The following is a 15,306-nucleotide window of genomic DNA, read 5'->3' as shown; positions in this document are numbered from 1 at the left end:
GACACTTTCAAAGTTTTCCAACTGATGGTCCCAACCCCATTTATAAGGCTTGAAATCCCACTTATTAAACTTGACAGGGCACACCTGTGAAGTGAAAACCATTTCAGGTGACTACCTCTTGAAGCTCATCAACAGAATGCCAAGAGTGTGCGGAGCAGTAATCAAAGCAAAAGGTGGCTACTTTGAAGAACCTAGAATATAAGACATATTTTCAGTTGTTTCACACTTTTTTGTTCAGTATATAATTCCACATGTGTTAATTCATAGTTTTGACGCCTTCAGTGTGAAGCTACAATATTCATAGTCATGAAAATAAAGAAAACTCTTTGAATGAGAAGGTGTGTCCAAACTTTTGGTCTGTACTGTGTGTGTATATATATATATACACACACTGCTCAAAAAAATAAAGGGAACACTTAAACAACACAATATAACTCCAAGTAAATCAAACTTCTGTGAAATCAAACTGTCCACTCAGGAAGCAACACTGATTGACAATCAGTTTCACATGTTGTTGTTCAAATATAATAGACAACAGGGGGAAATCTTTGGCGATTAGCAAGACACACTCAATAAAGGAGTGGTTCTGCAGGTGGGGACCACAGACCACTTCTCAGTACCTATGCTTTCTGGCTGATGTTTTGGTCACTTTTGAATGTTGGTGGTGCTTTCACACTCGTGGTAGCATGAGACGGACTCTACAACCCACACAAGTGGCTCAGGTAGTGCAGCTCATCCAGGATGGCACATCAATGCAAGCTGTGGCAAGAAGGTTTGCTGTGTCTGTCAGCGTAGTGTCCAGAGCCTGGAGGCGCTACCAGGAGACAGGCCAGTACACCAGGAGACGTGGAGGAGGCCATAGGAGGGCAACAACCCAGCAGCAGAACCGCTACCTCTGCCTTTGTGCAAGGAGGAACAGGAGGAGCACTGCCAGAGCCCTGCAAAATGACCTCCAGTAGGCCACAAATGTGCATGTGTCTGCACAAACGGTTAGAAACCGACTATGAGGATGGTATGAGGGCCCGACGTCCACAAATGGGGGTTGTGCTCACAGCCCAACACCATGCAGGACGCTTGGTATTTGCCAGAAAACACCAGGATTGGCAAATTCCCCCCTGGCGATCTGTGCTCTTCACAGATGAAAGCAGGTTCACACTGAGCACATGTGACAGACGTGACAGTCTGGAGACACCGTGGAGAGCGATCTGCTGCCTGCAACATCCTTCAGGATGACCGGTTTGGCAGTGGGTCAGTAATGGTGTGGGATAGCATTTCTTTGGAGGTCTGCAAGGCCCTCCATGTGCTCGCCAGAGGTAGCCTGACTGCCATTAGATACCGAGATGAGATCCTCAGATCCCTTGTGAGACCATATGCTGGTACGTTTGGCCCTGGGTTCCTCCTAATGCAGGACAATGCTAGACCTCATGTGGCTGGAGTGTGTCAGCAGTTCCTGCAAGATGAAGACATTGAAGCTATGGACTGGCCCGCCCGTTCCCCAGACCTGAATCCAATTGAGCACATCTGGGACATCATGTCTCGCTCCATCCACCAACGTCACGTTGCGCCACAGACTGTCCGGGAGTTGGCGGATGTTTTAGTCCAGGTCTGGGAGGAGATCCCTCAGGAGACCATCCGCCGTCTCATCAGGAGCATGACCAGGCGTCGTAGGGAGGTCATACAGACACGTGGAGGCCACACACAATACTGAGCCTCATTTTGACTTGTTTTAAGGACATTACATCAAAGTTGGATCAGCCTGTAGTGTGTTTTTCCACTTTAATTTTGTGTGACTCCAAATCCAGGCCTCCATTGGTTAATAAATTTGATTTCCATTGATGATTTTTGTGTGATTTTGTTGTCAGCACATTCAACTTTGTACAGAACAAAGTATTCAATGAGAATATTTCATTCATTCAGATCTAGGATGTGTGGACACATCCTAGATCTGAATGATCTGTAGGAGTGTTCACTTTATTTTTTTGAACAGTGTGTATATATATATATATATATATATATATATATATATATATATATATATATATACATATTTATTTATTTTTTCTACTGCATTTTCCATAGTGGGTCATGGGGAAGCTGGCGTCTATCTCTAGTATTCCATGTGCGAGAAGCGGTGTACAGCCCGGACAGGTCGCCAGTCCAATGTCCGACTTTCATTTGTGAATGGACTGGGTCTTTAATTGATTTGCTTTTTTTTTTTTGTTAATTTCAGACTTATCCACTGGGTAAAATATCTAATTTAAATACAAAGTTTAAAGTCGGGAAAAGGAGTGAAACAAATAATTTTCACACATTTCTACAAATGGCACACTCACACACACCTCTGGTACAGCGGAGCACTTAGAGCCCATCCTGCTGCCGGGTCAGGGTAACCAAAAGAAGTGGGGTCTTCAGAAAAGGCGTAGTGGTGAACAATGGAGGGCTTGTTGTCATGGAGACGCTGACCCAAAAACCATTCCTGTAAAGAGCAAAATGGGAAAAAGATGTTTTTTGTTGGTTTTCATAAATGCCATCTGCAAAGCACATCAAGTTTTTCATCAATAAACAATAAACAAATACTACTAAACATTTATTAGGAAAATATCTGGGGTCATGTGATCTGTGTGTGAGTCTCACCTCTTGGACTGGATATCTTTTAAGAACTTTCAGCAGAACACGCAAAATGGCCGTGGTTTCCTCTTCTATGAAGAGAAACCAGGATGCCGATTCTCCATAAATAGCAGAGAGACTGAAAAGATTCCCAGAAGGTTATTAAGTTGTTCCTTATATATCCCACATAGGAATCATTACAAATAAATTAAAGACAACCTTCATAAATTTGGTTTTATGACTTGTTTACTGTAGCCATTGGTGCATTAAACACTCACAGCGGAAGCGCAGGAAGGATGCTCCAGTTTCCCTCATAATCTGACAGCTCATGGAGGAGGAGAACCACTGGAACCCCCTGTGTGAATCAGAATAAACACAATAAAGTGTTTTTAACTTCATTTTTGCATGCAACCTCAAAAACAAAATGTAAACATACAAATTATTTTTATCCTTACACCAGGACAAGACAAAGGAGTCTTTCTAGCTGTTATGTAAACTATTAAAAACAAACAAGAAGTTTTGAATGAAGTCTGAATTGTTTTAATTTATTTATATATATTTACCACTAGGGGGCACTGTTCTGCAGAAGAGCAGGCATTTTACCAAAAGCTATAAACTGTTTAAGCAGATTTGATTAGAGATAAAAATAAAGAAAGTCAGATTTAAAATTGTATGTTTTAAGGCAAAAAAAAACAGTGCCCTAGTTACTAAACTCTGAATGGTTACATGATTTCAGTTTAGTTTTAACTTCTTTATGAACAATGCTTCTGTTTTGTTTTTAAAATAATTACTATCTGCTTTCAAGTTTTGTGTTGAATTGTTATTTTAACTTTTGAACTCATTTTTCAACCAACACCAACTTTGGTGTAATTCTGCCTTTCCATAAAAACATTCCAGCGTTTCGAATTTTTTAGCGAGAGGCAAATTTTGAGGCCACGCCCTCTAGACATGCTTAAAAAACTCACCGTTTTAATAAATTTTAATCCCTCATGCCTTAATGGGATACTGACCAAATTTGAAGCCAATAGCTCAAAACCCCTAGGAGGAGTTCTTGAAAGTTTTACATCTGAAAAATGGCCGACTTCCTGTTGGTTTTAGCCATCCATAAACCTACAAGACTTTAGGTTGCTCCACATTTCCTGTCACTGGTCCAAAGCATCATCCAATCCATCCTACTGTACTGCTGCACCTGGTTTTATAAAATGCTCACCGTCAAAAATCGGACTAAACTGACACACATAACCAGCAATGCTGTAAAATCATTGGCCTGGCCATGTCAAGCCTTTCTGAATTCAATATAAAAGCCCATTTTACACATTGTAATCTCAATAACACAAGTCTCTACTCACACACTACAGGAAAATCTCATTCCATCGCCCTCAGGATTCAGATATAGGACAATGAGATGCAGAAGGGCTCATTTTGGGAAAAGCCTGATGGCCACGGTCTTAGACGTCCTGAACAACAGGCCCCACTGAGGATGCCAGGTATTGATTAGTTGTGCTCTGCGCAGTATTTTTATGATGAATTACGTGTAGTAATGTGATGGGGGTCAATTTTGTGCCAAGTTTGGTGAGTTTTGGAGTCAGTCAGTCATTTTCTACCGCTTATTCCATAGTGGGTCGCGGGGGAGCTGGTGCCTATCTCCAGCAGTCTATGGGCGAGAGGCAGGGTACACCCTGGACAGATCGCCAGTCCATCGCAGGGCAACACACAAACAACCACGCACACACTCATTCATACACCTAAGGTCAATTTAGAGTGACCAATTAACCTAACAAGCATGTCTTTGGACTGTGGGAGGAAGCCGGAGTACCCGGTGAGAGTTTTGGAGTATGTTTAGTCAATTCATTTCATACAAGAATAATAACAACTGGAAACCTGCAAGCAGCTGTGAAGGCCCTCGCACCCCTCAGCGCAACTCGGGCTGTTGAGCGACCGCAGGAGCCTGGCATCGCCTCCTACATACGATGACACCGCGTCACTTCAACACGTCGCCAGTAGGTGGCACTTTGAGCAACATGTCATATAATCTTCGGTCATGCAGAGTTTCAGTCTGGCAAAAAGCATTCAAAATTTCGAGTAAATCTGACCTTCTAGATGGAAGCTGCACTCCCTTGTTTGTTTGTGGGTGGGGCTAAAACGACATCATCAATTGACTGTGTCAAAATGTCAATCATTAACTCATGATCATGTATACTACATTTCAAGTGGATCCGATGATGTGTGAGGGAGATATAGCCCTTGAAGTGTCCTAGGGGGCGCTATTGATCCAAATTTAAATGTAATCCAATAGAGCTGTTTGGGGGATGACAAAGATCAAGCATATTCAGTTTGGAGTGAATCGGACCATGTGGCGTGACATCAGAATTCGCCACGCAATCATATTCACACCCTCCAGCTAAAGCAGTAAGTATTGTCGACTGTCTAAGAGCATCATGTTATCTGTTACTTGGGACATTTTCACATTGATTAGGTGAAGAACATCAAACATTGACTCTGTAAAGGAAAACTTGCTACTTCCTGTTCTCAGGGGGCGGGGCTTCGATGATGTCAGCATCTGATCAGTGAATATTGTTGAGGCCTAGAGGCAGATCAATCCCAGAAGGTTTCATTTGTCTGTGACTTTCCTTGTAGGAGCTATATAAATTTAGTGTTTTATGGCGAGAAGTCATATTTTGAGGCGTGGCCACGCCCACACGCTTTCATGTATCAAAAAGCTTTTGATAACTTTTGATCCCCAATGCCTTAAGAGTATACTGAGTGATTTTCAAGTCTCTAAGTCAAAAGCTGTAGGAGGAGTTCGCTCAGATATGCGGGTTAGAAACGGCCAAAACAGGGTCAAAATGGCAACTTCAATCCAAAATGGCCAACTTCCTGTGGGGTTTGGACCAATGATCCAAGATACTTTTTTGTAGGTCCTAAGAAGTGACATATGTGTACCGAATTTCACAATCCTCGGTCAAAGCATGTCTTGGGGCTGATTTTTTGAAATATTCTAGGGGGCGCTGTGGACGAATTAGGCCACGCCCACCGAATATGTCATCAGATCTTTGTGGGGGACTGGACAAGGATCAATCACATTGAATGTGATGCAGATCAGATGATCTATGTGGAAATTAGAGGCAAACGTATGGCCATGGCGTGACGTCTGAATTCGCGGCGCCGCCACGGCCACGCCCTTTTATGAAAAGACACTGTGCCTCAAACGAAGTTAGACCCACTAGTTATCTGTCTTCTGACACACTTTCAAGTTGATTGGGTCAAGAGGGTCAGAGAGGCAACATTCCAAGTGAAAAAAGTGACTTCCTGTTCTGAGGGGGCGTGGCTTTGATGATGTCAGCATATGACCCCATAGGATTGTCGGGAACCCGAAGGTCCTCCTTGCTGCCAACTTTGGTGTGATTTTGAATTTTTTTGGGAAAGTTATTGCAATTTTTCACTTTTGGCGCGGACGCCAAGTTCGTGCCCCGGCCACGCCCCCTAAACATGGCCAAAAACTCACGATAACTTTTAATCTCCCATCCCTTAACTGCATGTAGACCAAATATGAACCCAATAGCTCAAAATCCCTAGGAGGAGTTCGTTAAAGTTCGAGGTGAGTAAAAGTGAAAAACGGGCAAAAATCGGCCTTTAATCCAAAATGGCCGACTTCCTGTGCATTTTAGGGCATACCCCCAAGAGACTCTTTTTCTTGGTTTTAGGAGTTCTAGCATTGTGCCGAATTTCAGATCTGTACGACTTACGGTTCGGCCTATCTCACGTTTGGGGGCGTGGCTAAGTGGTTTGGCCACGCCCACTGACGACGACATTAAGGATCAAGACTTTCACGCGGGGGACAATTTTGGGTGAAGTTTGGTGAGTTTTGGGGCATGGCAAAGTCCCCATATTGCCCTGCAAAGAGGCAGCGGAAAAAACAAAGAATAAGAATTCGAGCGATTACAATAGGCCCTTGCAGTTTTCCTGCTCGGGCCTAAAAAAAAAGTCCTGCTATTACAATAGGCCTTTGTGGTTTCACTTTTTTGTCCACAGCCTTAAAATGACAAAAGTTACAAAGACAAACATTTGAATTAAGTCTTTAACAATGAAGCTTTTTGCCAAGTCACAGTGAATTACATCTGAGAGGTAAAGTACCCTGAACAACAGTTGGAGACAACAGTCATTATTTATGGAATGCTGACAACAAGGAGACAGTAAAATCCAAACAATAATTTAAAACTGCATAAAAATAAGCACAGCAGCAAATGCACTTTTAATATTTTGTTTCAATCACAGCCATTCAAATATAAAACCAGTGATCGAATCAAAAGAAAGGATGAACTGAACTGAAGCTAAAATATTATCTTCTGAATTCACTCACACAGCACCGTAGCTACTATATTTGACCACATTCCTCACAAAATGACTAGTGATGAAAATCTCCTCCTAGTAGCCATTTAAAGGCATCATATTTATCAGAATCTGATAGAATAATACATGTGCAGCTAAAAATAGATTTAATGCATGAGCGAATATCGCTCTCCTGTCTAGGGACAGAGAAGATGTCCCTCATTGAATTTTGGCCACAGCCAATTCTACACGCCAAGACTTGGATTTTCATGGATAAAGGAGACATTCCAGGCTGCAGAGATTCCCAAAAGGCATATGAAAAGACAGAATTACACCAGCTTATTAAGAACATCTGGTTACGTGGCTGTAAAGACCGCAAGCAACCAGTGTGACAGGTTATAACACACGCACCATTTTCACAGTGTATTTTTATAAACACATTGCATTTTCAATTTGACTCACCCAAACTAATTAGGTTAACTAAAGCACTGGATGCACATAAAGAGACCACCTGACCATAAATAAGCATTGTGACTTTTTCACAACAGACCGTTTCAGCAGCTAAGGGAACCCAAGGTAAGTTCATAAAGGGAACAAAGTCAAGCTGTATCCACCTCCTCTTCTTACTCTTGACAAGCAGCACACATCTGATTTTAACTTGCCAACTGACACTGGACTGAGTGAAAGCAGGTTATTTAATACACAATATCTTGGCAAAAAAAAAAAAAAAATTTACAATTCACCTGACTTTGGTTCTTGGAGAGAAATGTTTTAAGTGGGTTGTATTTTGACACATTCCAGATGAACAAGTACGCATAATCAGATCTACTTATAAATCTGAAGGTATTAAGGGCCATTTTTTCATTTGCATGTTTGGACTATATGATGCGGCACTGAAGCGTAAAATTTTTATTAATATGTTAGTAAATTAGAGCAGTTAATGCATAAATAATCTTATAATAAATCTCTGAGGATATCTTTATATTTCCTTAGAAATGATAAACGGGATGTGAGGAAGACGACCATATTAATCAACACTTTAAATTAAACTGAGATGATGCTGCGCATATTTTATTGACATCATTACCACAGTAGCTTCGTCTTTTTATTAATGCAGCCCATTAACAAATGAATAAATCACTAGCTTAGGGAAATATAAAGTGTTTGTCACATTGAATGGCCATCTAAAATTAAATTAAACATCCAGTTAAATTTGTCAGTAAATGAAAACATGATACAAAACATGCTTTACAACAGAGGCTCATCCAGCAGAGGCAGGTATTATATCTTCGAAACGCGACCTGACTTTGATGACACACTGTGTCACTGAAATATGCACATCAGACGTATTATTTATGAAACTCTCTGCATTTTTGTGATCATTTCTACAAGATGCAGCATCCATAATCACAGCGAACAACTCTGTAGAATTTAAAAAAGGGACTTTTTTTGGATAAAATATATTCCTCCAGGCAAGTAAAAACTTTTTCCTTATAAATATGTGCTTCCACTTGGTAAATTTATCAAACAGCATGGGAAGACATTTCATTATTATGCTGATCTATTTTAAAAGCAAACTGCTTAGTCAGTCACAGACTCTGGATGCCTCTAATCCAGAATCCAGTACTATTGGAAAAAACCATGCCATGATCTTTGACCAGGACATTTCCTTCGGATCCCATATTTAAACAGGTTTTTAGGACATCCTAGCTTGATCTGCACATTATTGTCAAAATTATGAATATTCTGTACCAGAGTGATGTAGAGATCAACTAGTTCATGCTTCCGTTACCCTCGATAATTATTCAAAACTTCATTATCAGGAAGCCCAAATAAGTCCTTCAGCTTCTCCAAAATGCTGGAACAAAGGTTTTTAAATTCCAGCTTCTCTTCACCTGTCAAATCCACCTACTGCTTTTTTCGACTTCTTCAACTTTTTCTTTAACAATAGATATTTACAGTGTGTTTAACAAAGAAATTGCTCCTGGATCATCTGTTTGTTTTGGGTTTCTGCTAAGCCTTCACAGATCATGTTGCCTCTAGGGGGTAGTACTGCTATGTCGAGCTGTATTTTGTATTTATCCACCCCATCTGTATGATTTTAGAGATATCCTCCCGCTGGTTTGTGGTCCTTTGGTTGTTAAGGGGATACGCTGCCTGTTACACCTTTAGAGATAAAGTTCTGACCCGAGGTTTTCCTCTTTTCAAACTAGAAGTTACCACAGAAGGCATAGGAGTGAATTGAAATTCCTAAAAAAAATGTTTTGTTTTGATTTAAGACCTTTTCTTATTTGGGACATTTTTAAGACTTATGTGAATTGAATTTGATTCGGTCTCTATGACTGATCAGATTTTATAAAACATGTCTGTATAAAAAGTTTATTTGTTTTACTGGTAAAGTGCCTACATTTTCTGTAAATTGTTGTGATGTAAAGAAAACTGAATTGAATTATTTTAACATTTGAATCATTAGGTATAAGTCCTAAAGCAACTGAAAAGGATAATATGTAAAAGTGTTGATATTTAACCTTTCAACATTTAAACTATTTTTGTTTTTTTAATCATTTCATTAACATTAAGCAATTTAGGAATTTAGTTTAAATCATGCAAGTCTATTATGTTATGGGCTTCTTGTTTAACATGCAGAACATGTTAAAGCCTTATATTTTGTTTACATTATTATTATGTAAGGTAAAGAAAAATAAACATTTACAGACATTTGTGAATAAATTTAGTAAATAATTTTAAGTTCTGTTAAAACTCAGTACAGCTCAGTGATTTTTGGTACTCCATCTCTGAAGTTAAAGTCCTGTTTCTCACAACCCACATGTTCTGTCACCAACATATACAGAGGTTGGACAATGAAACTGAAACACCTGGTTTTAGACCACAATAATTTATTAGTATGGTGTAGGGCCTATTTTTTGCGGCCAATACAGCGTCAATTCGTCTTGGGAATGACATATACAAGTCCTGCACAGTGGTCAGAGGGGTTTTAAGCCATTCTTCTTGCAGGATAGTGACCAGGTCACTACGTGATACTGGTGGAGGAAAACGTTTCCTGACTCGCTCCTCCAAAACACCCCAAAGTGGCTCAATAATATTTAGATCTGGTGACTGTGCAGGCCATGGGAGATGTTCAACTTCACTTTCATGTTCATCAAACCAATCTTTCACCAGTCTTGCTGTGTGTTTTGGTGCAATGTCATCCTGATACACGGCACCGCCTTCAGGATACAATGTTTGAACCATTGGATGCACATGGTCCTCAAGAATGGCTCGGTAGTCCTTGGCAGTGACATGCCCATCTAGCACAGGTATTGGGCCAAGGGAATGCCATGATATGGCAGCCTAAACCATCACTGATCCACCCCCATGCTTCACTCTGGGCATGCAACAGTCTGGGTGGTATGCTTCTTTGGGGCTTCTCCACACCGTAACTCTCCCAGATGTGGGGAAAACAGTAAAGTTGGACTCATCAGAGAACAATACATGTTTCACATTGTCCACAGTCCAAGATTTGCGCTCCTTGCACCATTGAAACCGACGTTTGGCATTGGCATGAGTTGAGGTGCACATTTAATTCTGCCGTGATTTGGGCAGCCATGGTTTTATGTTTTTTGGATACAATCCGGGTTAGTACCCGAACATCCCTTTCAGACAGCTTCCTCTTGCGTCCACAGTTAATCCTGTTGGATGTGGTTCGTCCTTCTTGGTGGTATGCTGACATTACCCTGGATACCGTGGCTCTTGATACATCACAAAGACTTGCTGTCTTGGTCACAGATGCGCCAGCAAGACGTGCACCAACAATTTGTCCTCTTTTGAACTCTGGTATGTCACCCATAATGTTGTGTGCATTTCAATATTTTGAGCAAAACTGTGCTCTTACCCTGCTAATTGAACCTTCACACTCTGCTCTTACTGGTGCAATGTGCAATCAATGAAGACTGGCTACCAGGCTGGTTCAATTTAGCCATGAAACCTCCCACACTAAAATGACAGGTGTTTCAGTTTCATTGTCCAACCCCTGTAGCTCTGCAACACAAAAACGTAGGCTTGTCAAATTCAATCACTGCTCCCAGTACATCGCTCTGGAACAGTTTTTTGATTTTCCTATAAGCGCACCATGTGCAGCTGAAGGGTTTCCAGCTGACAAACTGCATTTGTTGTTTACAAGCTGCAGAGTGATTGCATATGACACCAGCTCACGGAGAGGTTACGAGAGCACAATAAGTTTCTTCAGGTTTCAGAAGCTAAATTTAAGATTTTTAGGGCCGTTTTAAGATCTTTTCTTATTATTGAAATTTAAGACCGATGCAAAATTACTAAAACTAAACTAATAAACCACTAATAAACTTATATTTAACAGAAGTGAAATGTGAATTTGTCAACTTCATTTGTGCATTTTCTTGTCTCTGGCATGCTTTTTCAACTGGATGACCTAACTTTAACAAAGGTGAACACAGATTACAATGCTGCAGCATGTTGGATCTGTACAGACACAGTTGGTGAGAGGTGTAATAATCAAAATTATTAGAGGCATAGGTTTTGAAATGCATCGCAATAGTCGAGACAAGGTCAGAAAAAGGCATGTATTTGTTGGTGTATTCCATTTTGGGGGACAGACCAGCTGAGCTACGCAGTTAAAAATGCGCAGCTCAACAGACATCGCAGCTCTGACGTCACCCGGGATTATAAAACTCGCAGAAAATAAACTTTCGTTGCCATTTCCAGCGTGTTTCACGGGACGATGGAGGCGCATATCTGGAGCGACAGAAACTCGCAGGCGAGTTACTTTTTTTTTCTCCGCACAGCCAAGGAAGAGCTTGAAAGCTGGAATCCTATCTCATACAAGAAGGTCAGAAGATTCATGTACCAATCGAAGACCCTGCCGACACAGGTGAAAACCCACAGAGGTTTTATTTCCAAGGAGACCCTTTGTTGATTCAGTCGACCGCAAAGGTTTTTCATATTTTCCCCGCTTTGGACGGATGAGAAGTTTACGGTTCTTAAGTTGATCACGGACACGTGTCCAAGTCACGCTTCAACAAACCTGGCTTAAGTTTTGCGATTTGCCTTAACTGGAAGAAACTTTTTTTTTTACAAAACAGAGCTAATCTGTGTATTAAATATAAGATATGAGTCTATAATTACTGCCAAATGAATAAGCGGGTTGCGTGAGGTACTATAAGGCCTGAACATAATGATCTGTTTTACTTTCAATGAAGGTCAAAATAATTTAAAACCATCCAAGTCTTGACGTTTTTAATAAGGGTTGGATAGAGCGTGAGTTATTTGGTGTTAGAAGCAGGTAAATCTGGCTGTCATCTGCATAACAGTGGAAGTGGAAATGCCATGTTTACTAAGAATAGACCACAAAGGCAACAGGTATAAAGGAAAACGTGGACAAAGAATTGAGCCCCGAGGAACGTCGCAAGAAAGACGGGTATCAAATGCTGCAGTATGATCTAAAAGTACAAAAATTAGAGAGTCAACAGTTGTTTGCTAAAAGAATGTCATTAAAAAAAAAAACTCAACTGTTATGTTTCAGTGTGATGTAAATATTTTATTCCAGAATGGAAAACCTCAACAATGCCATTAGTGCCCAAAAAAGCATTCAACTGGGTGAAAACTTTCTCCACCATTTTTGTAAGGATGGGAGTTTGGTCTAATGTTTGAGCAGAAGGAGAGAACACCAGAATTAGTACTGCTATTTATAATGGCAAGGACTGGGGTTCCAATTGAAAGAGAAACCTCTTTAAAAAGAGACATGAAGAATGACGTCAGCAGGAGAACCTGAAGTTTTCATTTGACTAACCTCCAGCATCTTCCAGAATAAGATAGGCTTGAGTCTTGGTGGTTTATGCGTTGTTTATGGTCACTCTGACTAACTACAGTAAGTAGTAGTTCTAACAGGACAATGATCCAAACATATTTCAAAAGTGGCCTAGGAATGGATAAAGCAGGTTAGAAATTTGTGGAAATGCCCTGAACTATCAAATATTCACCTGATTGTGGTACCCATGATCACACAAGCCAGATAAAACTGCATCCGGTCTGCTCGACATGTCTGCCCCCCCCCAAAAAAAGAGAGTTTCAAAATCAGACTTCTTTGATCAGATTGCTGAATGAGCCCCAACATCTTCCATCCAGCAGGGCTGTTGGCTGCTTTACAGCATAAGTACCTTTGTTACAGTCTAATAGCACCCAGATTCCTCTGTAAGACCTATAACACATGGAAGGAATGATTGCTGCTTGAACATTTTTCAAAAACAAAACTGAAGATGAAAAAAAGTACTTAATGAAAGAAGCAATAAATAAACATCTGAATTGAGCGCCAGGCTGAAAAATCTGGGTGTATTTAGGACGTTTAACTGGCCTAAATTTAGATGATCAAATGTAAGACTTTTTATAACTTTTTAAAAATCCACAGAAATGCTGACAGTAAAGGGAATTAGGACAACCAATCTGAATTCAAACTGAAGTTAAAGTATAAAAAACTTGTTATTTAAAGCTTAGAAGAGGAAAACATTTCCGTTTCCAATGATCGTTAATTAGGAACTTAAAAACCTACTGAACCTAATTGCTTTCTAGAGATGAGAGATTATTTTATAGATCTGGTTTGCAGCACAGAAATTATTGACTGTATAGTTCCTGTCTAGACTATGGTTAAACAAAATCAATATCAATGTTTACTAGTGGCAGATCAAAAAAATTAATTGCCATGGGAGTTACAGATTTTATATGTTGTTTGTTCTTCATGTCACTTTCAGGCCTTTCTAATTTATTACTTGCTGCTGCGTAAATCTTCCCACAGATCCTCTGCTGTCTGTCCCCTGCTAATATATCAAGCAAGGATGCTTTGTAGGTGAAACTGAAACAAGAATGAAGGACTTTACAATGTCTGATTCCTTCAAATGTCAGAAATACATCTCAACTCCGTGATGTCCATTTATCTGCCCACCTACTGAGCCGAAGACCAGAACAAATTACTTTTTCACAGTCACCCATCAGACACATATCAGTAACTAACCACTACGTCGCTTCTTCCAGCGGAGGCAGACAGACTCTGTAAGCAAGAAGGACACCTATGGTTACCAGCATATTACCACCGTGCCAAATAAATCCATCTGAAATCAAAAAGGTGCTGTCGTATTCTTATCCATTGAACTTTTTTCAAATTTTGTTACATTACAAGCACAAACAGGCCCTACCTGAGCAAAAAAACTAAATAACTGGAATAGGGGTAATTGTTGCTTTTCCGTTCACAATAAAGCACATTTGAGCATGTTAAACATTCTCGTTTTAAAGTTGTGGAAAAGTGTGGAACCATGGAACCTTTCTTCAAGATCATCATACCGGCCCGATGCCAAATCATGGTATAAATAAAATAAAATAGAAAAATAAAAAGAATCACCCTCTGTCAGTTTAAAATTCAAAATATGCTGGGCCCGTATTCACAAAGATTCTCAGAGTCCTCTCAGAGAGCGTCTGTTCTCTGCTGAAAGCGTCTCTGAGGAAGAAGACGACAGGACTTCTTATCTTAGCGAGGAGGTGCAGTTGACCCCGTTGCTTAGTGTGACGCTGTCTTCTAAGAGCTGTGATTGATTGTTACAAAAAACTAAAACAAATGCGCTCCTAGTGGAGAGAAATTAACCAATCAGAGAACTAGATTCAGAAATGTATCAATCATGATGATGAAACTTGGCAAAATTAAATAATTGTCAAACAGCATCAGCATGTTTGTACCTTAATTACATGCTCATCATTATTTTCATTTGCTTATTGTTTTCCTACTTCACCTATGTGATATTAATGTGGACACTCAGCAGTCAGCATTTTACTCTGATCTCCTTCTAAAACAAGGTTTGATTTGGCAAAACAACCAAAACAAAACGGAGTAAAAAAGGTGGAGAAAACCGAACTGAACAGAGGAGTAGAGTAGAGGAGAGCTGAAAGGTAGATTTGGTCCTGGGATCATGATGCAAACAAAGAGGCAGACTTAGAAACACATTCCCGAGCAGATCAATGCATCGTTCCCTCTGCTTTCAGCACCAGTCTGGAATGTGAGCCGCTCTGGTTCCTGCTGCGATCAGAAGCTAGAGCGGAGATAGCAGCACACCAAGGAACTTCTCAGACAGGTGGGTGTTGATGACCAATTAGGCTATGGCTGCTGACATCATCATGTAAAATATAGTAAATACTTATTCTATATATATTTTTTTCCTATTTATTTATCCTCCCTAATAGTAGCTTACTAGAGATGCAACTTTTATCTATCCTGCTGGTTAAACTTTTTAATTCCCCCCTAGCCAATGATAAAGTTAATCTTATCTCTATATTAATAATTTTATGATTATTATAAAA

General features: G+C 40.1%; 1 protein-coding gene across 2 annotated transcripts in view; it reads right to left on the bottom strand.

Annotated features, from left to right (window-relative positions):
• b3glctb (beta 3-glucosyltransferase b) overlaps positions 1 to 15,306 on the bottom strand; it is a 52,131-nt gene that overhangs the window by 32,686 nt on the left and 4,139 nt on the right. For both annotated transcript variants that reach the window (XM_047378239.1, XM_047378238.1), the window contains exons 4-6: positions 2,886 to 2,962; positions 2,635 to 2,746; positions 2,340 to 2,476 (exon numbers count right to left, since the gene is read on the bottom strand). In XM_047378239.1, the coding sequence (XP_047234195.1) occupies positions 2,340 to 2,476; positions 2,635 to 2,746; positions 2,886 to 2,962 (326 nt within the window). The remainder of the gene's footprint in view (positions 1 to 2,339; positions 2,477 to 2,634; positions 2,747 to 2,885; positions 2,963 to 15,306) is intronic.

Source organism: Girardinichthys multiradiatus, chromosome 11 (genome assembly GCF_021462225.1).
Source record: "Girardinichthys multiradiatus isolate DD_20200921_A chromosome 11, DD_fGirMul_XY1, whole genome shotgun sequence".
Lineage (NCBI taxonomy): Eukaryota > Metazoa > Chordata > Actinopteri > Cyprinodontiformes > Goodeidae > Girardinichthys > Girardinichthys multiradiatus.
This window is presented reverse-complemented; position numbering and strand designations above follow the sequence as displayed.